At 52.8% G+C, this 21,502-nt stretch overlaps 1 protein-coding gene across 2 annotated transcripts in view; it reads left to right on the forward strand.

Annotated features, from left to right (window-relative positions):
• ZBTB16 (zinc finger and BTB domain containing 16) overlaps positions 1-21,502 on the forward strand; it is a 99,817-nt gene that overhangs the window by 41,321 nt on the left and 36,994 nt on the right. The window contains exons 2-3 of one of the 2 annotated variants that reach the window (XM_026057987.1): positions 1,108-1,205; positions 17,551-17,637. In XM_026057987.1, the coding sequence (XP_025913772.1) occupies positions 1,108-1,205; positions 17,551-17,637 (185 nt within the window). The remainder of the gene's footprint in view (positions 1-1,107; positions 1,206-17,550; positions 17,638-21,502) is intronic. The other variant, XM_026057988.1, reaches the window with a different exon arrangement.

The raw sequence follows: 21,502 nt of genomic DNA on the forward strand, positions 1-21,502 counted from the left end.
TCTCCCTGTGATTTCTGCCAGGCTCAGTTTGGGGGGAAATTGGGATGTGATTAAAAATGCGTATAAACAACCTCTTGAAAATTTTTTGGGCTAATGCTACATGTTTTATAAAATGCCTGGTGCGTAGGAAAGAAGTTTGTCAAAACAGATTTTGCGTTAACAGCGAGAGTGGCTAACGAGTGGAACGGGCCGGTTGCCTGTCAGCAGGTCTTTCGTGGCCAAAGAGCTCTCTTCTTCCACAGACTCTTTTATTCAATTTAAGTTAGAGAGAAAAACAACTTTTCCTGGTCTTTCAACTCCCAGTTGGTTTCTTCCTTTGAATGACCAAGCTAAATTAGTCGAATGAATGGAAATGGAGGAAATGCTATTTCTTCACCTGCAGAAAACTCTATGGTGTCAGAAGCTGGGCTGGCACATGTTTGCAAATGCTGAGTCTAGGTATTGAACCGTGTCTGGCTCCACAGCTTGGCTTCTTTTTTTTAAAGTATGTTAGTGGCAAATACATTTCTTGAATATATTTGAATAGTTCATTGCAATTTATCTCAATAGGTTGAAGTAGTTCAGTGTAAACGGTCATCATTTCAGATTGATGAGGTTTGTTTAGAGAATCCAACTGAAAAAACGATGACAAATATTAACCAGGAGAAGCTAATCTGACCCGTCCTGAAAACTCGGACATCAGCAGCTCCCATCAGTGCTTTTGAAAAAGTGCTTTTTAAACGAGAGCTGGCGCCCGGCGTCCCCAGGGTGGGCGAGCAGGTCCCTCGGGGCCGGGCCGGGCGTCTGCCGCACGGCCGCCGGAGCAGAGCGGAGCGGAGCGGGGCGCCCCGCGGCACTGGAGGCGCTGCCGGAGGTCTCTGCCGCCGCTGGCCGGGAGAAACCCCGCTCGGCCCCGCTCCGTCCCTGCGACCGCCTGGCTTGCTGCGAAACGAGTGTTTTTGTGATTTGTGTTCCCACCGAGTTAATGAGAAAATTCACGGATAACGTGTAGATGTCATGAAATATTCAGAAGGTTCTCAGTGCTCCGTTTTAAATAAACGTCCCCCCTTTACCCTCTCCCCTCTCCGAAAAACACGAGAGGACTAATCCATCTCTGTTTCCCCCCAGGAAGCTGCACAGCGGTATGAAGACGTACGGATGCGAGTTGTGCGGGAAGCGGTTTCTGGACAGCTTGCGCCTGCGGATGCACTTACTGGCTCACTCAGGTACGTTGGGGCCGGCGGCGCGGCGGAAGGGAGCGCTCCCCGCGTCCGCGATGCCCACCCAAACGCGGTGGGGCCGCCTGGCTCCCGCGTCTTGTCTGCAAGAGACGCGTGCAGGGGTTGCTTCACCCTGCTCCGAGCAGCAAACTGCAAACTTCTATTCCGGTGCCAGTAATCTGAATTTTTTTGAGAGTTTGTTTTCAATTCTTTAATTGGGGAAATATTTTCTGGGCTAAGCAGCTTGGAATAACAAACTTCAAATACCACATGGCTGCTTGTTATTCAGTTCTGTATCTCCCCTCCTGCCACGAAGAGGTCTCGAATAGCGTGTGTATTCCCTTCTCTGCAGCTTCTGCGTGTGTCGGTTAATGGGCCTGTGTCCCAATACTGTATTCTTCACGTACAAACACCCATTGCAGTTTCATTAGCAAAACTGTTGCAGAATTAGGTATTCTCTGTCTAATGAATCTAACTATCAGCTTCAAATTATGCAGGCCCTTTAATTAAATAGATATAGAAAGGTTGGAATGCTAAGCTAGTGAGAAGACTTTGTGTTCTGCAAGTTAATTTAGACCGAGATTCCTGTTGGGCATGCAACCCCATGTACAGCTAGGTTTTTTATTTAAAAAAAAATGCAGGCAGCCACTGGACCCGTTTGCTCAAATGTGCGTAGGAATCCTTGTCCATGTCCTTGGAGTCACCGCAGTGAGCCGAGTGCTGAATTCCAGCCCTGCTGTGACCGGCTGCTGGCTCCGGGCTGGAGCTCGTCCCTTACCTTGCTTCCCTCGCTCCCTCCAAAGTGTCGGGAGCGGCGTAATTTGGGTCTCCTCAGAACTCAGTGGGGAAAGCAGTGAGGACTAGTTAGCATCTGCCCAGCACTCTGGAAGCGTGAAGCATCCTCCTGGTTGTGGGTGCAGGGAGCTGGTAGCACGGGGAAGGGAGCAGCTGGAGGACAGGAATCCCTAGCTCGGCCTCTTGCATTTTGGGGACCCTTTCCTGACCTTGGAGGAACATCTCTTCGAAGCCCTGAGAGCTGCTCCTGCAAGGCCTGAGAGCCCTGAACTCTGCACGAAGGGAAACTCATAGATTTTCCTAGCAGGTACCTTCAGCAGGCACCTCTGGATCCATTTTGATGTATATCATTAACATCTGGATCCTGGCGGTCCCGATGCAGAGAAAACAAGCGAGCCCTTCCCGACGCGGCGGGTAGCCTGCGTGGAGGGAGTTAGCTGCAGTGCTAACCACAGACACGCACGCAAACGTGGCACAAACCGCCGGTAAAGGAAGGATGCTCAGTAAACATCCGCAGGTTTTTGAGCGCTTCTCAAATTGTCCTGTGTGGGATGAGCCTGTTGCTCTTTCTCCAGGGTTGCTGCGCTGATGCGCGAGGTTTCCGTGTGGTTTTGTTTGGGTTTTTCTCCCGTGCGTACTTTGACCTGGGTATTGACTGCTGTCTTTCTTTTAATCCTTGCTGCTGCGGTACAGCTTGGGAAGGAGGAGGGGAGCGCTGGGAGCGAGGCAGCGAGCCGTGCTTGCCAAAGGCAAGGCTGCAAGGCTGGGTGCCGTGCCGGGGAAGGGGTGAGGTCCCACTGCAAGCCGGGACGGCAGGACGTGGCCGCGGTTGGGGTCTTCCAGCACAAGCCGGCAGGGTGCTCCTGGCCCCGGCCGCGTGCCGTGCCTTGGGGACGCCTCTGCGGTGCGGTGCCCGAGATCCCAGGGCCAGCCTGAGCAGAAAGGCTGCTGGCTGTCACGTTAGCTTCTGCAAAGTCTCCCAGGCCCTGCCCGCCTCGAGGTGCTTCTGCGTTTGCTTCCTCCTGCCCCTCTCCCTCCCTCGCCCTTCTGGCAGCAGCGTACTTAGGGCACTTCTATACATACATGTTTTTCCCCACTGTGCCTTCTCCGCGCCTGCATTAGTAGGGGAGCTGACTGCAGGAGCTTCGTAGCGATGAGTTTGGGCAGGTGGCAGGTTTTCTTGGGGGGGTTTCTAGTTGGCCCCGCTGAATTTCTGCCCCCCAGCTTTCGGGGGAGACCGGGGCAATCCCCGAACGGAGGCAGGTTCACCTCTCGCTCCTGACGCGGGCTTCCCAAGCGCTGCTGGCAGCCGCAAGCGCCGAGGCAGCTACGGCGTTTGCGGGGGCTCGCGCTGACGGCTGCCCGTCGTGGTGTGGTTCGCGGGGTGTCCCCCCACCCCCCCCCGCCGCACGCCTGGCTGCCCCGGGCCCCGCGCACCCCGCTCCGCTCGCCGCCCGTCCCTCCGCCTGCGGCCGCCCCGCTCGCTGGCTCGCGCCGCTCGTGTTTGTTATTGTAGTTTTGGCTCCCGGCCAGTCCCTGGCTGGCCGCTAGCTTTGTGGGTACAGTATGTACAGTGAACGCTGAGCCAAGTTTGTCATCGCGCAAGATTAATTTTTTTTTCTGATCTGGCGAGGGTGGGGTGAGAGGCAGAGAGAGCTGCTCTAGCGCTTGAAAACAGCCGCACGAAGTTCCAGCACTGTTATTTATTAAAGCATGGGACCTTTGCACCCCTCTCCTTTCCTCCCTGCCCGGTCCGGGATGAGATGAGGTTGCACTGGAGGGGCAGCGCCAKGTCCTGCTTGCAGCGCTAGCGTGCTGAAACGACGCTGCGAAGCCGGTCTGCGGCGTGCGCGTGTTGACCGTCCGCTCGGTTAGAGCTCGCCCTGGTGGGGCGGCTCGTGCCCCCACCCAGCAGCTCCCCCTCCAAAGGCCCCGAACGCCGGTGGTGGGAAACCTTGAGTTTAACCCAAGTTTTCGTTTGGGGTGGATGTGTTTAACTCATGAAGTGTTTGTGGGGGAGAGCTGCTGGTAAAGATGGGCCTAGATCAGCCCAGAGCAACCCAACCCATCGATGAACGAGACCCGTCCAGGTGGTCCTGGAGCCTTGCTTCGGGCCGCGAGGGCTCTGCCCCAGCTGGGCGCCGAAGTCGCTGTCCTCCCCTCCGCTCTCACCGACCGGGGCCTCAGCCGCTCCRTGCAGGCAGCCGGCGTGCGAGCGGGGAGATGGCGGAGCTGTCCTCGTCCTCCAGCCGCGTCCCGGCTGCGAGCTGCCCCGTCCCGGGCTGGGTCTGTGCGTGCGTGAGCGAGCGGCGCCGCAGCGGGGCTCTGCAGCCCCCCGTTCCCGTGGCCACGCGTGGGCTTCGCCGGCACCCGCAGCGTAGGGTACCCTTGAGAAATCTCCCCGCGAGAGGGCAAGTGGGGAAAGGCTTTGGAAAAACGCCATCTCCCAGTAAAGCATATAGCTGCTGTCTTCATGCTTTAAAGCTCRTGTGGGTGTATTTCTCATGGAAACTTATTGTGGGGAGACGTGAATATTGCGTAGGTAGGTGTAATAGTTGTAATCCTTACAAATGCCCAGCCAGCCCTATGGGGCTTTGTGGTGCTTAATGGGATGCTGAGGTTATTTGGCAGTGTTATCTCAGCAGCTTTCAGGTGCGTGATAAATACTCCACCAAATGTTTACATTTCAATATAAGCTTACCCTTAATGAAGTGTAAAGTATTTATGTATGTGCTGTGTGGTTGCATTAAGGCTGTCTATTCCTAAGTGGAGATGTGCTTTTAAAAACTTTAAAAACATATATGAAGAGAATAGCAGAGTTCTTTCTCTCCCAGAAAAGTTGCCAGGGAAAGTGAGAAGCTCCTGACTTACTGGTCATATGGTTTATAAACTCTGTCGACCGACCCCGGGCAGCTCGCTCAGGACCACCAAGTGCATGCGTAGCTAGCTTCCCAAACATGCTCAGTGCATCCGATTTTAAGCGGGCGCCTGCACCCTCAGAGGGCGGTTATCAAGTAACCTGCTTTGACCTGATGTTCATCCCCTGCTGCCCCCGAAGTCCTAGGCCTCGTGCGCCGGTGGCACGCTGTGCGCGCGGGAGCCTCRCTTCGTGCTCCCGCCAGGCTGCGTCCCGGGGAGGGAGGGAGAGCTCTGCGCTTCTCGCTCCCTTCCCCTTTCCTCCTTGTCGGAAATCTCTCTGCTGGGCGGATGGAAGTCGTGGGCTTTCTCAGCCCCACGCTGCAGGTGGGGGCAACCTCGGGTAAGCGTTGCGGCTATGCTCTGCCGGACGCCATGCCAGCACAGGTGTTGCACGTGGGCAGTTGCATGCCGCTCCGCAGCAGACAGGCAGCGCCAGCACCGCTGCCCCGACGCTGCGTGTCCTTCCTGCAAACAGCTTTCGAAATGCCCCGGCGTTGTGCAAGCTTTGGTAGCCCCACGCGYGTGAGAGCCTGCAGCTTTGGAATCGCCCAAGGAGTAAAGATGCTTCCCCGCCGATGCTTAGCGAGCTGGTGTCCCGGTGCATTTGCGGAAGGAAGGGTGCCGTCCTAGGAAGGGGCGCCAAACCCGGCCTTGGAAAGAGCACGCTTGAATTTGTCCGTCTTTGACCCATTTGGGCTGTGGCTGCCAGCGACATAGCTGGGCCCGGGGATGAGGATGCGCCTTTCCGTTTGCTGGAGAAGCAGGTCTGGGGAGCTGCTGTGAGGCTGCTGCGGGCGGTCGCTGCAGAGCGCCCGTGGTCCTGTCGCGGAGGTGTCGGGCGCGGGGAGGGCAGCCGGCCTGGCTTCCTCCCAGCCCAGACACGCCGAGCTCTGGCCGTGCCACGAGCAGAAACGCAAAGCACCGACCTGCCCTTTGGCAATACGAAGGGCTCTGTGCGGGGACCGGGGCGCAGGCTGCGGGTACGGCCGTCTCGCAATGGGTCCCCGGACCCTCAGGAGCAGGAGGGAGGCCTTCTCCTGCGCGCCCGCCCCGGCAGAGCCCGCGCCGTGCCCTGGGAGAGGAGCGAGGTGCCGCTTCGCYGGGCGCTTGCGCGTGCAGGCGGTGCAGACCCGGCCCTTGCTTCCCGCCGGATCTCTTCTCGGCAGCTCGGAGCCGCCCGGTTAGGAGGGCTCGCGCGGCTCAGGGCTCGACAGCCGCGGGAAGAGCTTGGGGAACGGGTGCAGGCGTTCGCGGGGAGGGTGGTCCCCGGCGAAGCGGCAGCGGGCGTCGGGGAAAGGCGAGGGGCGCGGAGACCCGCTGCCCGCCCGGCGGGGCTGCTCTCGCTGGCTCCCGAGGCGGTGCCGGCTCTGCGACGGGAGCGGAGCGGCGTCCTGACAGCTGAGGTCTGGGGCCCGGCTTGYAGGAGGCGGCTGAGAGCCGAAACAAAAGCGGCGGTGGCGGCGGCGCGGGAGCCGTTGCGGCGCACCGGCTGCTGCCGCGCGCTCCCAGCCCGTCCCCCTGCCCCCGGCTGCCGTGCCCGCCGAGCGTTTTCGGGGGACGGGGCTTATCGTGCCCAGATCTAGCGCTGCGGCTGATTCATTTGCTGCCTATCTCTCTAATGAATGTAAGCTTTTCTTCCTCTTCGTGTTCCGTGGTTATCTCCTTATTAAGCACTGAGCTCAGGAAGATGCTTTATCGCCGCGTGTCAGAGATGGAGGAGATAGTTCATCTCGGTGCCGGTGCTGCCGGGGCGGATGTGTGTTGTTATTGTTTGCCCCCGTCAGCGGTTGCCTCGATGTAAAATTAAGCAGAAAGGGAAGCACTGAGATTCTTTGGGGATTTTTCACCCTCCCCCCGCGTGCCCTTCCCCCTCCCCCCCCCCATGTTGGCCGGTATCCCAAACTTATTCCCAGAGTGATGTCATCGGCTTGCCGGCAGGTCTGGATGTTCTGCCAGCATTCCAGAGAGTTTATGATCATTCGCAGATGTGCATCCAAGAACACACTGTACCCAAAGCAGAAATTAATGCAGGCTTGACTGCTGGCCAACCCTCATACACAGGAGAGAGGAAAAAAGAAAACAAAAACTGTTTAATGCTGTTTATAAATTATACACTGGCTGATGAAAAATACATTCCCCCCCCCTTCTGCCTCAAGAGTCTAAGCTGAGACTAGAAGAATATGGTTTGCTTTTTAGCTCCTGTTTTGGCTGGAATCCTAGACCCAGCTGCTGATTCAGAGCCAGCTTATTTTTTCCCCTTTACCTGATGAAATATATTTATTTTTCATCCGTCACCGCTTCTCCTTTCTCCCCTCTTTTGGCTGCTTTTTGTTATTTAAGGTGTTCTGCTGAGCATTATGCAGAGTGTGATGCCAGGACCCATTACACCATAGTGCTCTCTGTAGCAAATAAATCTTATGCACATCTGTCTACATTAATACTGCTAAATATATGTGATCAWCGCAGTGCAGCCCATTTTCTTTCAGGCTCCTCGTCGTGCATGCTAGATGGGAAAGTTCTCAAAGTTCACTGTAGGTCATCGCGCCCGAAACCCTCCGCCCCCACCCCGGGGAGGGGAGAGCACCAGCGCGCCGGTACCTTTCCACCCAGGTTTCGGGTGAGCGGACGTGCAGCCCAGCGCCCTCCCCCCGTGCCCCACGGTTCCTCCTCTCCATCCCTGCCCGCACTGTGCGCGATCCATTTACATGGCTTTTGTGTTTTTTAATACTGCTAATGTTTATCATTTGCCCAACAGGCTTGACAGATTTTGTTTCCTGTAGAGCATCGCGGCTTTAAAGCCCCCTTGTTGCTAAGTAGCAGCCTCCCTGTACTGTAATGGGCTGATTTCGTATTCCGTTCAGCACTGTATCTTATTTTTGTATGCAAGACAAAGTGTTTTGATGGAGGACGATTGCAGAAGTGTCTGGAGGCTGTTTGGAGTTTTATGGGCTGTATAGTACACTGTGTGCTTTCTGAACAGAACACAGGCTGTTGAATTTTGGATTGGATTTGTCATTTTTTCCCCTCTGAGAGGAGGCTGTCAGATAGAACATTACTTTAAGGGTGGAGGAAAAGTGGGAATTATGTAATAACCTTTCTTTTTTGTTGCTAAACTAAAATTGTTGGGAGKTTTTTTTTTTAATCTGAAAATATCCCCTTCTCCCCCTTCTCTCCCCTTGCCCCCAAACAGCGTTTGGATTTGCATGTGGCTAATGAAGTTTATAGGATGGTGTTGGTGGCGCTCAGACAACTCTCCCTACCTTTCATCTATTCTTTCCTCTAGAGCAAGGTTTCCCCTTCCCACGTGCTGCTTCTCTGCTGACCGGCTTGGGAGGTGCTGGTGGAGAAAGGCTCCTTGCGCAGAGGGGAAGCCGGGCCCCCGCTGACGGCGAGCGCCCGTCCGCACGCGCTTTCCAGCCTTGCGTCCGGCGAGGGCGGCCGGGCCACGGCAGGGTGGCGGGCGGCCTTCACCCCTCGGCCTGCTTGCGGGCGGATGACTCAGTTGGGTGATGTGGCACCGAAGCGCCTCGGCCCCGGGCAAAGGTCCCGGCCGGCGGCCAGCCTTCACCCCGGCCCCGGGCAGCCGTGTCGCCGCTCCCGGCCGGCAGCGTGCAGCCCCCGCGAGCGGGTCCCCCTCRGGAGCTCGGCGCCGGGCGAGTAACCCCGAGCCTTCGGGTGCATCGATCCCCTTCTCCTCCAAATCCTCTTGCACTGCAGCTCACAAACACCTTCGTGTTCCGGAGGGAGCCTCTCCAGGGGGGCGAGCGTCCGGTGAGGATGCCTTCGGCGTAAGCGCTGTGGTCCGGGCTATGTTTGGGTACATTCTGTTGCTCTGTGGTGATGAGTTGGCAAAATACGTAGAAGTGATTCAGTTTTCTTCCCTGGAATAAGCATTCCTTCTGCACTGCCTACATCTCGTCTTTTCATCTTTTCTTTTTTTCTTCTTCTTCCTTCCTCTTTTTTTTTTTAAGGTAGGTAAGGACAGCTAGCAGCCCGTCGCAAAGTGGCATTTCACCTTTCCTTCGTTCCTGCTGAACGCTGGAATTGGCCACGCCGCATCTGCCGTGCTGGGCGGCTCCGCGGATGCCCGCGGGATGCGGCATTTGCAGCCCGCGGGGGTCTTGCAAGGTGGCCGCTGCGCCCTGCTCTGGGGGAAGGGGCACGGCCTGGCGGTTTGCAGCAGCAGCGGAAGAGCCGGGTCGTGCCGGACCTTGCAAACGGACGGCCGCGACCCGAGGAGCCGCCGGGCCGGGAGCACCACCGCCGTCCCGCGCGCCTGTGCCCGCCGCGCGCCCTCGCAGCCTCCCGGCACACGACGGTTATTATCCGCCTTCCTGCGCGCTGCCTCCTCGAGAGCCTTGAACAATTGTCTAAACATCTATAATAACTTGCTACGGATCTAATTGCGCGGAACCGAGGGCGCCGCCGCCGTACACGGCTATTTGCGGGGAGGCGTATAATCCATACGGAGCCGAGCGAGGGCTCTGCGGGCGCCGGGTGTCCTGCGGAGCCCAGGCGTCCCTTCCAGCGCGGCCGGAGCTGGCAGCCCCTGTGCCGACCGGGACAGGGGACGCCGGGAGCCGGAGGGCGGCTGCGGAAGGAGCGCAGGAGCGGAGGTGCGGGGCCGCCCCGCGCCCAGCCCAACGCCGCCGTAATAGCGCCGCACACACCATTACCTTCCAGATTTAAAAACGAAATGAGCTCATCATATTTGGTGACTTACGCTGACATTCATGCTCGATTTGCAAGTCTGTCTTTACCTTTTAAAACCTGTTCCTTTTTTTTTCTTTTTATATTCAATTATTACATTTTATGACACTTGAAAAAAGAACAACGAGAAAAAGCCTTTTGCCTTCCTAATTCCAAGCTGATTTGGTAGTTTGATCTTTTCTGGCCCTGTTTAGATTCTTTTATTTTTATTTTTTTTTGTGTAAAGTACTAGAGATCTGCGTAACTGTCTCTGCCACTTGGGTGAAATAGAGGAGAAGGGAAATAATAATAACAATAATAATAATAAAAATAAAAAAGCAGCTTTATGTGGGCAAAAGAAGAAAACAAGAGAATGGGGTAGAGAACAGGCTAAATTTAAAATTGTAATTGGCTGACTTCCACAGGCTTGCGGGTGTTTTAATGACTCATAATAACTTCATTTAAAACCAGCTGAGCAGAAAATAGATTGGAGAGGAGCCTCAGGCCATTATGGATTTGTTTTTTTTTGACAAGCTCTGTTTTCGGCAGCCAGGAAGGCACTCACAGAGGGCTCGGCTGTTTTCTCTCTCTTAGAGTTGGTGGTCTGCCCAAGAGAGATTGTATAGAAACCAGGGCTTGGATTTCTTTTTTTTTTATTTTTTACTGATTAAAAATAGATGCCTTGAGGTATTATTTTAGCATCACTGTGGTTTTTTTTTTCTTTGCACTTTTGATGTGGTAAATGGAACATAAATAAAATTGTTTTTGAAATTACTGAATTAATTAGGTAGTAAAGCAACGACAGTGCATAAATTTACTTGGCAATTTTTTTAATCCATATTTTTCTCTCTCTCCACCCTCCTGCCAATTACAGCACTTTAATAATATATAATCCCAAATTTTTATTAATCCCTCGTGCTTGGCGGGGGGGGTGGTGCAGAATAAATTTTGCATCATACTTGCGGCATTGTCGCTTCAGAAAATATGCGTTGTAAAAATCAYGGTTGGAGAGGGGTCGGATGCTCTTGTCGTCACGCGTGTCCCTTTAGACGTCCCTTCTCTAGGTGGCCAGGCCAGGGCTCGCTGGGTTTTGGAAGCCCGCGGCGAGTTGAGCTTCGTGCGTCTGAAGCATCTCTGCAGTCCCAGCTGCCGTTCGGCTCTCTCTTGGCCACCGGCCCCGTAAAAGTTTATCGCAGTCAGGGATGGCTAAATGGGGCAGGAAAACAGTGTTTTAGTAAAGTGTAAAGTTGATTTGGAAGGTTAATGAGGAACTGCGCGTCTGCCCTTGTAGGGAAGGCAGGTTTCTGTAGGTGGCTGGGCACCTAAGCAAAGGGCTGGGCCGGTGGCGTTACATTTTTCTTCTAAAAATCCCTGTTTGAACAGATGTGCTCTCTTGATAAGGTTTATAGCTCCGTACGAAGCCTGGTAGAAGGGGAGGGAACAGAGCGCCCCTGAAGCCAGAGTGTTTGCGGTAGAAACAATCAGTTTGGTCTTAGTTTTATGTGTTAGCAACGTTAGAAAGTCCCGCTTTGCAAAGGTGCATGCGACCAAGCCAGCCGTCCCTCGCCGCGGCTTCCCCCCGCTCCGTCCCGGGCAGAGCTGCTGGTGTTCAGGCGCTCGCTGCGATGCCGTTGCACCCTCGCGCGGACCCTAACGCTGGGGACGTAACGCGGTGAAAACAGCTACGCACACAAGCCTCTACCGTGACCTCGCAGCGGCAACAAAAAGAAACCAAGAACTATTCAATGGTGGACTAAATTCCTTCTTTCTTATTGAACCCTTTGTGTTTCAGGGAAAAAATATGTCTATATATATCTGTATATATATTTTTTTGAAACGATGGAAATGTCCCTGCTGCACTTGCTGGAATGCAACACCTCAATTATGGTGAAAGGGGAGAAATCAAAGCTATGAAACAGCCAAGGAGCTTTAGACATGCTGCCTGAGCCACAATTAAGGTTTCAGGAACACCAAAGGCAAGCAAACGAGTGTCATTTTTAACCAGTTAGAACATTTTACTACTTCCTAACATCAGAAGTGTTAAAACTGGAGAGCCTATCTCTTGTCCTCAATAAAGTAATTAAAGTGAATGGGTGTTGGGAAGTATTATTAGGTTGATAGTGACTAAAAATAGAAAAGCTCTGCTTTCAGATCAACTGAGCCTTTTCTGAAGGCTTAGAGCTGTCCTAGTGGTATCGCTTAACTGGAACCTTTAAGTTGAGTCTTTGAGACTCAGGATATTTTGCAGAAGATACAGTCGAACGATAAGGCTTGCGGTTTGCTTTATTCCAAAGTAAAAGTTGAGGCAGCTGGCAGTTGATCAATTGTCTCAGCATTTTGCAGTGTAAATGCCCAGGGGAGTCTGAAGGAATCTATTCTTTCTTTTAAATGCATTAAAAATAGAGAGGGCTCGGGGAGTGTGGTTCTTGGGTGTCCTTGGGATATAAGGTAAGAATCAGCAAGGGCTTCGCCCTCTGTTTGCTGCTTGCGGAAGACATAGGTGTGTGCCGCCGCCAAGTCCGCCCGGGTTCGGGTTTGGTGCAGCTGCACAAGCTGACGGCCGGGTGAATACATGCGAGCCGGCAGCATCCCTCGAGCCGCGGGGAGCGAGCCGGCAGCATCCCTCGCGCGCCGGCAGTGCATTTCCCTGGCAGAAATTCTTGACGTGGCGGTTTCGGGGATCTAATTTCCGAGAGCCGTTTTAAAGCCGGGCGCATCATTCATACGGTGTCATTAAAACAAGCATCGCTCATCCTGGTGTCATGACACTGTCAGGCCGAGCCCCCCGGGGAGGACAACCTGCCCCGCGCGGTGCCGTCCCCCCGCTGCTCGCGCGCTGGGGGGCTTCGCCGGTGCCGCGCTGCCCCGCTTGTCCCCGTCGCGGCAGCATCCGGAGCGTGTTTTGGAGGCATCGGGGTGGCAGCGGTCAGATGGGGACAGATGCGCTGCTCTTCCCTCTGTTCTGTATGGTTACGATGGGGGGAAACTTTTAAAGTGAGGATTGGGCTCGGCTTAGCCGTTCTGGATGGAGAGTCTGCCGGGTTTTCCTAGGCTTTGGCTGCCCACCTGCAGACCCCCTCGGCAGCGCCGCGCCGGCGGGCGGCGATGACTCTGCAGAAGGGCCCGAGCCCGTGTTTATGCCAGCGTTGGGCCGCGAGGACCTTTATGAGGCAGGAGCTGTAAATCCGCGCGCGCGGTATGAGCGCAGGGGGCAGCGCGTGTGCCAGTTGCGAGGCTTGCTCCGAACCGCAGCTGCGCCCTGGCAGCACGCTAAGTCCCCTCCTGGTGGGGGATCATCTGAAGAGATCTATACACTGTAGGCAATACAAGCCATTTACTAAAAATACCCCTCCAAAATGTCTGTTTACATTTTAATGGACTAATAGTTTTTATGGGTGTTACTTTAAAAAAAAAAAAAAAAAGAGAGAGAGAGAGAGGGAGAGAGAGAGAAAAAGCCAACAACAAAAAAAGCCCTGACACAGCCCCTTGATGTATTGCTTTCAAATATGTCATGCTCCCTTTAATAAACATCTAACTGTTTTTTCTGAGCCCTGTTATAATAAGCTCAGATGTTGGATGACATTTTTCCTGGTGACTCACATAGTAAAATTAACCTTGAACTATTTACATATTCAGTCGCCGTAGTCTCTCCTCCTCCTCTCCTCCGAGCGTGTGTACATTACAGGAATTCTGGCGCTGTATCAGTTTTTGTTTTGTTGATTAGAAAAAAATTCCCTGCCTGGAGTACACATCTACTTGAGTGAAAGAACACACAGTACTGGCCTTTGGAAATTGGCAGGCACTGTGCTGTTCCCTCGCTGATAAGAGGTACTGTAAATAAAACTGTACGGCATAGCCTGTTGTAAAATGCCCTGTGTCTGTACTTATTGTTCTGACAGCTTATGCTTTTTTTGGGTATGCTGTTTTGGTACACTCTGTACTTCCTTATGTAACCGAGCATGCATATCTCATCAGAACATTCAAGATGTTTATTTTAAAATCTCAAGGAATTTTTCTGTCCCCCTCCCAACCCTTCCCCCCCCCCCATTAGATGCTGGCAAGCTCTTTTTATTTTGTTGTTTTGCATTTGTAATTGTTGTCTTTGAGATTTCTTTTCCTCTTCTGCTGCAGTTGTGCCTCATGCCTGGTCGGTGGATGGCCTGTGGCACAGCACCTATCTCCCGGGCACCTCCGAGCGCGTGAGCTCACTGCTTTCGCCCAGTTTGCAAAACAACGTGTTGAGCTGGAGAAGTGCAAGTTATGGGGCATTCCTTTTTTGTTACCACTTCGTACAGCTCTGTCTTTCCACGGTGCGTATTTCCCTGAACAAGGAAGACAGCGGCAGAGCTGGGGAGCCAGCAAACACCCGTGACGAGGTCCCGTCCGGGGGGTTTGTGCTCCAGTCTCCGGGTGCTGGAGCTGCTCGTCGCCAGCCAGGGTTCGCTGGTGTGCGTAGTGCTTGCCCCAAGTGCAGAGGGGGGAAAAGAGCAAAGCCCACGTTTGCCGCAGGCCCTAGCAGCCCTGCTCCGCGGGCGAGGGGTCCCCGGTCACCGCTGCGCAGCACGAGCTGCCCAGCGCGGGTGAGCGCCGACGCGCGCCGAGGTGCTCCGCACGGGGGAGAGTCGCGGCTGCGTCGGGCTGATGCAACCTGCGGGTTACGCTCCACGGCAGCGGGTCTCAAGGAGCTCCGAGTGGCGACGGAGAGTCATTGCCTTGGCAACTGCCTCCGCGCATCGCCTGTGTCGGGAGGCTGCTGGGAAGGGGCTGCCCTATCGATTCCAGTCCCTTCGGTGCTCCCGCGCGTGCCGCCGCTTCCCGACTGCCCCCGCCTGTGATGCCGGTACTCTTTGAAATGTGCTCCGTCTCCCCAGTGCTGCTGAAGGGCTGGCCAGATCTTCCTTTTGCACCGCGTTTCGGCGGCTTCCCTTGTTGGGATGCTCGCCCTTTCCGTTGTTTTCCTCCCGCTTTCCCGGGGGTTCGTAGTGTGAGGCTGTAATAACCTGAAGCCGGGCTGAGGAGTGCTGGGCATCGTTCGTCGAAGAAGCCGCGGCTGCTTTGACAATGCACAACAGAGGAAGATAACAAGGTCTCCTGTATATCACGGGCTCCAGGGAAGCCTGAGATTGAAAGGGCCTATTAGACCAGAGGCTATTCCTCCCTTCCAATTCAGGATATAATCCTCCAGCGGAGGCTGCAAACGCTTCCCGCAGCCCATGCGTGCTGGAAGGCAGCCGAACGTGACCAACGCGTGTCCATGTTTTAGGCTGGCGGGGGCTGCTGTTACGAGGGAAGTCGGTGATGGGATTTTGAAACTTGCTGGGGGTTTCTGAGTCCTTATTGCGTCTAAGTGGTAATTTTGGGGCCTGGACACTCTGAAGGCTCAAGCTGCCAGAGCCGGCCTGCGTACGCTGCATTTGCTGTGCTGCTGAGGAGCATCGCGCGCGGCAGGGCAGGGAGCCGCCTCGCGCATCCGCGGTGCAGGTGGCGCGGGAAACGTTCCCAGGCTGCGCCAACCTGCCTAACGCGCTGCCCCTCGCTGGAAGTCACTGCTTCGCATGCAGCRCTGTTGGCCAGGAGAGCAGAGCGAGCCGGTTCTTGGGTTCCTGCAAATCCAATACAGCATGCCCTGCTCGAGAAAAATAAAATTAAAGGAAAAAAAAAGCGCGCTGCACCAYGAATTCGTAAGCGCTTGGGGTAGAACGTAGGCTGTGCTTTACTGGTGCATAAAAACCTAAATGGGTTTCGAATGAGGTAGCGTGTGCCYGCAATCAGCTTGCTCAGCCGCGGGTCTCCGAGGTCGGGCGCGCAGCGTCCACGGGGGCCGTCCTGGCCTGTTGGGTCAACGGTCCGGGAATAAAACCTTCTCCGAGGAGGCTCCGGCAGGACGGCCTGCAGCGGTGCCCAAATAGAAGTGACCTTTCTAATTATGCTGTAATGGAGCCGTGTTTATTATTAAAGCAGTGCTTTGGTGGTGGAGGGAGGGGGCGGCTGGCATCGGAGGGTCGCCCGCGCTCCTGCCTCCTTCCTCTCCCAGGAAGGTGTCCGGGGCTTGGCTGGGGGTCAGGTTACCCACATCCATGCCGTCCTCTGGCCCCACTGCGTACAGAGGCTTCTTAAATAATCTGCGTGTGTACAAAATACATATGCGTTTTATATGCGGCACGTGCCCGGGAGGAGTGGGTCCCCGCTGATGGCTCCTAAATGCGTTACTGGCTTCGTGATGTCACTGTAATGCATTTTTTTATTTAGGTTTTGTGAACAGCCATGTGGTTTATGCACACTCGAGTTGTTTTGAATGCAAACTTGACATCATACCGAAGGCAGCAGAGAACAACATATGCACAGTAAACAGGCAGACTGTCTTATTGATTAACAGATGAGACCTCTATTATCGATCAAAGCTTGGCGAGAAAATTTATCACTTTTAATTTCACTGCTGCCAAATATTTCTGCCTGTGAGCCAGCCGTTACTAAGACGATTTAAAGGCAAAGGAATTCTCTTTTTAATGGATCTCGTGATGCCCCTGTCTCTTTCTGTATCTCCTTTTGTTCGCACCTTTCTCCAAATCCTCCGCTCGCGGAAGAGGTATGGGGGGAGTATTTCTTGGATGAGAGTTAGAGGGATAGGAAAGGGATGAGAAGCAGCACTTGAATTCCTGGAAATAAGCCACATGGCATTCTGCGGTCTGACGARGGGAACATTTTTGAATGTAACGAGGGAAGCTTTCGTAGCTAAGGTATGAACAACAAGTGCAGTAGCTTTCCATTTTTTTTTCCCTTCGAACCGTCGTGAAGGTTGCTCTGTCATCTCCTAATCCGTGCTTAGTTCCTTACAACAGATGAATCAAACTTCAAAATCTAGCAAATACGTTCACAGCTTTGTCCTGGCAGCATATGCTTTGGAGAGTGTGTATATTGTTAATCTATTTTTATCTGGAAGTTACTTATCTGCTGTTAGACATCCTGTTTTTTTTCTCGTTCTAACTAGAGCCTCTGACCCACTACACGCAGTACATGTAGATAGTGATTTTCTAAGAATTCCCCCAAACACCACACCTCTAATAGTCGCAGAAGTATCTGTGCTTTCCACTAAATTGTGTTGTTTCTGCCACATTTCTTATCAGATGGTAGTGCATTCTCTCTTCTCTCGTCTGCGGATACCGGTAACAACTGCTACAATTGGAAGGGGCAGGAAAGCAATTAAAATTAGATCAGTTACAACTCTAATGAAACTCATTGATGTTTAATGATTTTTTAAAAACAAATATTTAATTTCTTGTTGGCGAGCAACTCTTTACAATGAAGGAGCAGTGCAATGTCAATAGCATAGCTCTGTGCTACACTATTATTTTGAACTAATACAACAGTGGGATTAAGTAGGGTGGCTACTTCTTGTGSCTGTGCATGGGTTATAAAATATTTAGTCCTCTTACTGAACAAATTCCCCATTTTATGAAGCCAGTGACTTTAAAAACACATGTATTTCTCGAAGATGCTCTTCTTCCTATCACTCTCATGCTGCTGCTTCTATGGGCTCCATGGAGAATTGTACGTTCTCTTCGGGAATGGATAAATCCTCTTCCCGGATGCTGATTAGAGGACTGTTTTGATTTTGGATATTTACTACTGACTTATTTCAGCCTGGTTTGGCTAGTAACAAGCCATATCCACATTAATGATTTCGGGGTTTGGGAGGCTCCACTGTGCTCTTGAACCAGTAGAAGCCACGTCAGAGCGGGCTGTACTGTTGCCCTTCCCCAGTACGAGTCTGGTCGCCGGTACTGCAGTAGTTTCGGTGACAGCGAGGAGGCTCGTAGATTAAACGGACAACTTTGCAGTATCTTTTGCTACAGCGGTTTTCCCGGGTTATGCTTTCGCTGGCTCGTCGGAAGCCGCCGGTTGTGCGTGCTGTCTTAATAACGTGCTTCTTTCCCCTTTGTCTTTCTAGCGGGTGCCAAAGCGTTTGTCTGTGATCAGTGCGGTGCGCAGTTTTCAAAGGAAGATGCCCTGGAGACGCACAGGCAGACGCATACTGGTATGTTGACTTTTTTTCCTCTCTCTCATTCCCCAAACAAACAAGCGGAGAAGGAAGTGGTCTGTACGGTGACGCCRGCCCGGGGAGGCCAGGCTTTCCAGGAATCCTTCCCGGAGCCAGAGGGGCTCCCTTTACCTCTCCCTTGGATTAGCTCTTACGTCTAATTAGGGAGGATTCAATGCTGTGTCCCACCACCACGCTCCCTGGGAGGACGGCAAAACCCCAGCCCAGYGAGACCTCCGCGCTCGAGCCACCCTTTATTTATGCTTTTTCTTCCGACTCCGTGCAGAACTGCTTTGGGAAGGCATCTCCCTCCCAAGCCAAACTCACGGCTCAATCTGTAGATAGTTAAAAAGTAAACGTGAATCGCAAGAGCTTCTCTTGGTGCTGGTGGCAGAGAAGGGAGAAAGCCGAGAGTAACTCCCCCGTTTGGTGTGGTCCCGCTCGGTTCCTCACCGATGACCCTGCTGAGCAGGGCGTCGAGGCCTTCGTTTCAGGGAGGCTCAAAACTAGGCTGTCGAAGGAGGCCTGCCCTAGCGAAGCTCGGTGGTTCCCCAGGGGGCTAGACGAGGCCGCGGTGCCACGGGAAGCGGTGCGCGTTGGCTGGGGCACGCGGGGCTGGGCAGCTTTCCCCGAAAGCCTTGCGCTCCTAGGGGTCGAGATGGCTCGGGGCTGCTGTTTTGTCACCCGCTCTGTTTTTTAAACTTCTTGGGAAACAAAACTTCCACTAAGTGCCTTATTATCAAACAAAATTCAGACCTAAGTTAAATATTTAGGCTTCCTGTGCAAGTTTCTGCCAAGCTGAAAGATTAACCCTTTGCAGGTCCTGCTTCTGGCCTGCCAGCTCCATGTCTATCTTGCAATTAATTTGATTAAGGTAGATTAACCCTCCCCGGCCCGGTTCTTTCTTTGCAACGTTTTTATTCATGCGTTAAAATGTGTTTGTGGTGTTTGAAAGAAAAGCCTCCCCAAACGGCTTTCTGCGTGATGCTGGTGAAAGGAGTATCGCAGCCCATCTCTGTGATTAAACCGAGTGTCTTCTGAACTGTTGAGATGGTTATCCGTGTTTTCTGAGCCTTATATGCCAAAAGCCTGGACAGGATGCAAAGGAATCGATGAAGACGTTATTGGCAATTCCGTTTTTAAAAGTCTGTGGTGGTGTTGTGTGGATCCCCTGAAAAAAACCTGGCTCCGCTGTCAGGAGGTGGTTAAGCTCCTTGCTGCGGTGAACGGAGGAAGGGAGTTTCTCTTTCCATCTTTTAACGCGAGAGTACGTCCCCCGTAGGGCTCTGTGCTGCCTAAGGCAGAACCTGCGGCGAAACCCCTTATGGCAGTGTGGACACTGGCTATGGATAGCTCGTACGGAAGYGGCTACCGAGCAGCCGGTAAAATGGCTGGTTCCCTGCTCGCACGGGTCACTGGCAGCTGGGGAGACGCCGGGAAGCCGGAGCGCGCTGGCGCTTTCCATGTTTGCTTCTGCTCTACCAGAAAGCAAGCTGGGAGGTGTGCAGGGTGTGGAGAACTTGGCCGGGGACGACGACTGCCCTCGTGCCAGCCCRTACGCCAGAAGGTCGGAAGTAATTGCAGTTGGCAGACCCCCGGGCAGCAGGTATTGCTTGATCACGCGTCCCCCATCTTCTGGGCACCAGSCTGCTTCGTTCTGCTTGTTGAAACCAGAAATTCGCACGTCTTTTTTTCTTGCTGCCTTCTAAACGATTGGTTTGTTGCTCTTCTGATGAAAGGTCTGAAGTTGTAAATACAGATCTAAAATTCAGGCATAATACTGATCAAGCTCTTGCCAAATTTGACCATTATCATAGTACTTGGCCATCATTTAAGATTTTAGAGGAAGGTTTCTGCAGGATAGATAAYGTTGTCAAAGGAGTTTTGGTGCTCAGGAGCCCGAGAGCAGCGCGTTATAAATCATTTGAAAATCCCAGCCTACCTTGATAGTTCTGTTCCCGTTTTCAGAGCATTTATATGAATAATTGCATTGTCCTGTGCCTGGAGCTGAGGTTCTGTATTGTTGCCATGAGGATTATCCATCGATTCAAGGATCTGCTGGGCTGCGCAGCGCGAATGGGTACGCAGCCTCTTCTCTGCAGGTTTAGGAAAAGGTGCTTTCTGATGTCTGACTTGAGAATGGGCCCTGATGGGTGGAGAGCTGAGCTTTGGGGAAGGCTGGACCTCAGGCGCGCATCTCGACAGAGGGATGGCTGTGTGCAGCCGACCCGGAGAGAGGTCCCTGAATCCCTTTCTCAGCATAGGTAACTGATTTGCGCAGAAAAGCCCTGGCTGAGGTTCTCTTTGCCATGCGTTCATGCAGGTTGAAAAACGTGATCGGAGCAGTTCCCTTGGCAGGACCTGCCCTGCCTCTGCCCTGGTGGTTCAGCTGGTGACTTCCCTGGGCCCTGCTTGCCTGCTCAGGGTACTCGGAAGCCTTGCTGCCGGGCACTTTCTCTGGGTATTGTTCCAAATTCTCTTATTCTGTCTGTGGGCTTTGGTTTYGTGTTAATAAATTGCCTGTTTTTAACATGCAGTACTGCTGGCTCYGGCAAATCTGTATATTCAAGAGCAGAACCCCATCTGCTTTCCCACAATCAGAAGTTGAGCCTGCAGTGATTCTAGCGAGCACACAATGTTCAGGCAAATAAAGACCCGTCTATGCATAGTGAGTCACTTTGCAAACCACTGTGTGATGCACAAGACTAATCAACAGGAAAGTTAATATTGCAGCATTGTTTTAACTTCTATGATTTGTAAGCGGGAGGTAGCCCAATCTGTTCTCCCAGTAAAACCTACATACACGGTGCCAATCCCTTAAAGCACTATTGCAATTATTGCTTAGTGTAAAAATAAGCATGTAGGAAATGATATTTCCAAAATGCATGTGCAGCAAACGCAAGCTAATTTGATTGCTTCAGGAGCAAAATTCTGGTTGGTTCCAAAGTGCTATCAACAGTTGGCTTTTGCCATGTTTCTTTGTACCACACTTTGCAGTTCTTTGGTTTAGGTGCAGTCACTGGTAAGCACCAGGACCTCTTTATGTTTTGTGTGTGGTGACAAACAGATATCGTAAATGCTGCAATTTCTAGCATGGATTCGTTGCAGAGCGTTGAGGAATTGTCATACTGGCAGTCTCAGGCATAGCCTGTATGCCACTTAACTTCAGAGTCTTTGAACAGTTCCTGAACAAATGGAAGGGAGGAAAGAGCCCACTCCTTTATTATATTAGCAACAGCTTAAATTAGTGCAAGCTAGACTTTTAATGCTGAAAAAACTGATAAATACCATTAATGGCTGGATTTGTACTCAGAGGTTGCAATTTGATGCATGGACACTGKCTTGGCATGGGAAACATGACCAGTTTTATGCCAGAGGTTTTAATGACCGATCAGTAATATAAATTGCTGCATCACTGGACAGGAATAGGTTCACCACGTCATCTGATCTGGAAACTTTGCTGGCCAAGCATCAGTTAATAAATTTTAAAGTAATTGCCCTCCCTACTCAAAGTCATGCTAATGGGGGTTGGACTTTACAAATCATAATCTTTTTAGCAACCATATATACCGTAGGTTAAAAAGGAGAAAAAGGCTTGGAAGGGGCAAGCCAACAAAGCAAAAGAGGTTGACTTTGGTGTGCATCCCATGCCGCACGTTTGCATGATGGAGTCGGAGCCGGATTGGGCTCTGGGAAGGATGAGGCTGGACCGGTGCAGTAATGGCATGTTTGAGCCGCTCTGAATGTCGCAGACTGAGTACGGCATCCAAGGTGTCAACTCCAGAGGAACTTTGTGGGCTCGGGATTTGGCCAAGCTCTGGAACCGTTAGTGATGGATTGAGCTGATCTCCCCAAAATCCAG

Source organism: Apteryx rowi, unplaced genomic scaffold (genome assembly GCF_003343035.1).
Source record: "Apteryx rowi isolate R43461 unplaced genomic scaffold, aptRow1 scaffold_141, whole genome shotgun sequence".
NCBI classification, from domain to species: Eukaryota; Metazoa; Chordata; class Aves; order Apterygiformes; family Apterygidae; genus Apteryx; species Apteryx rowi.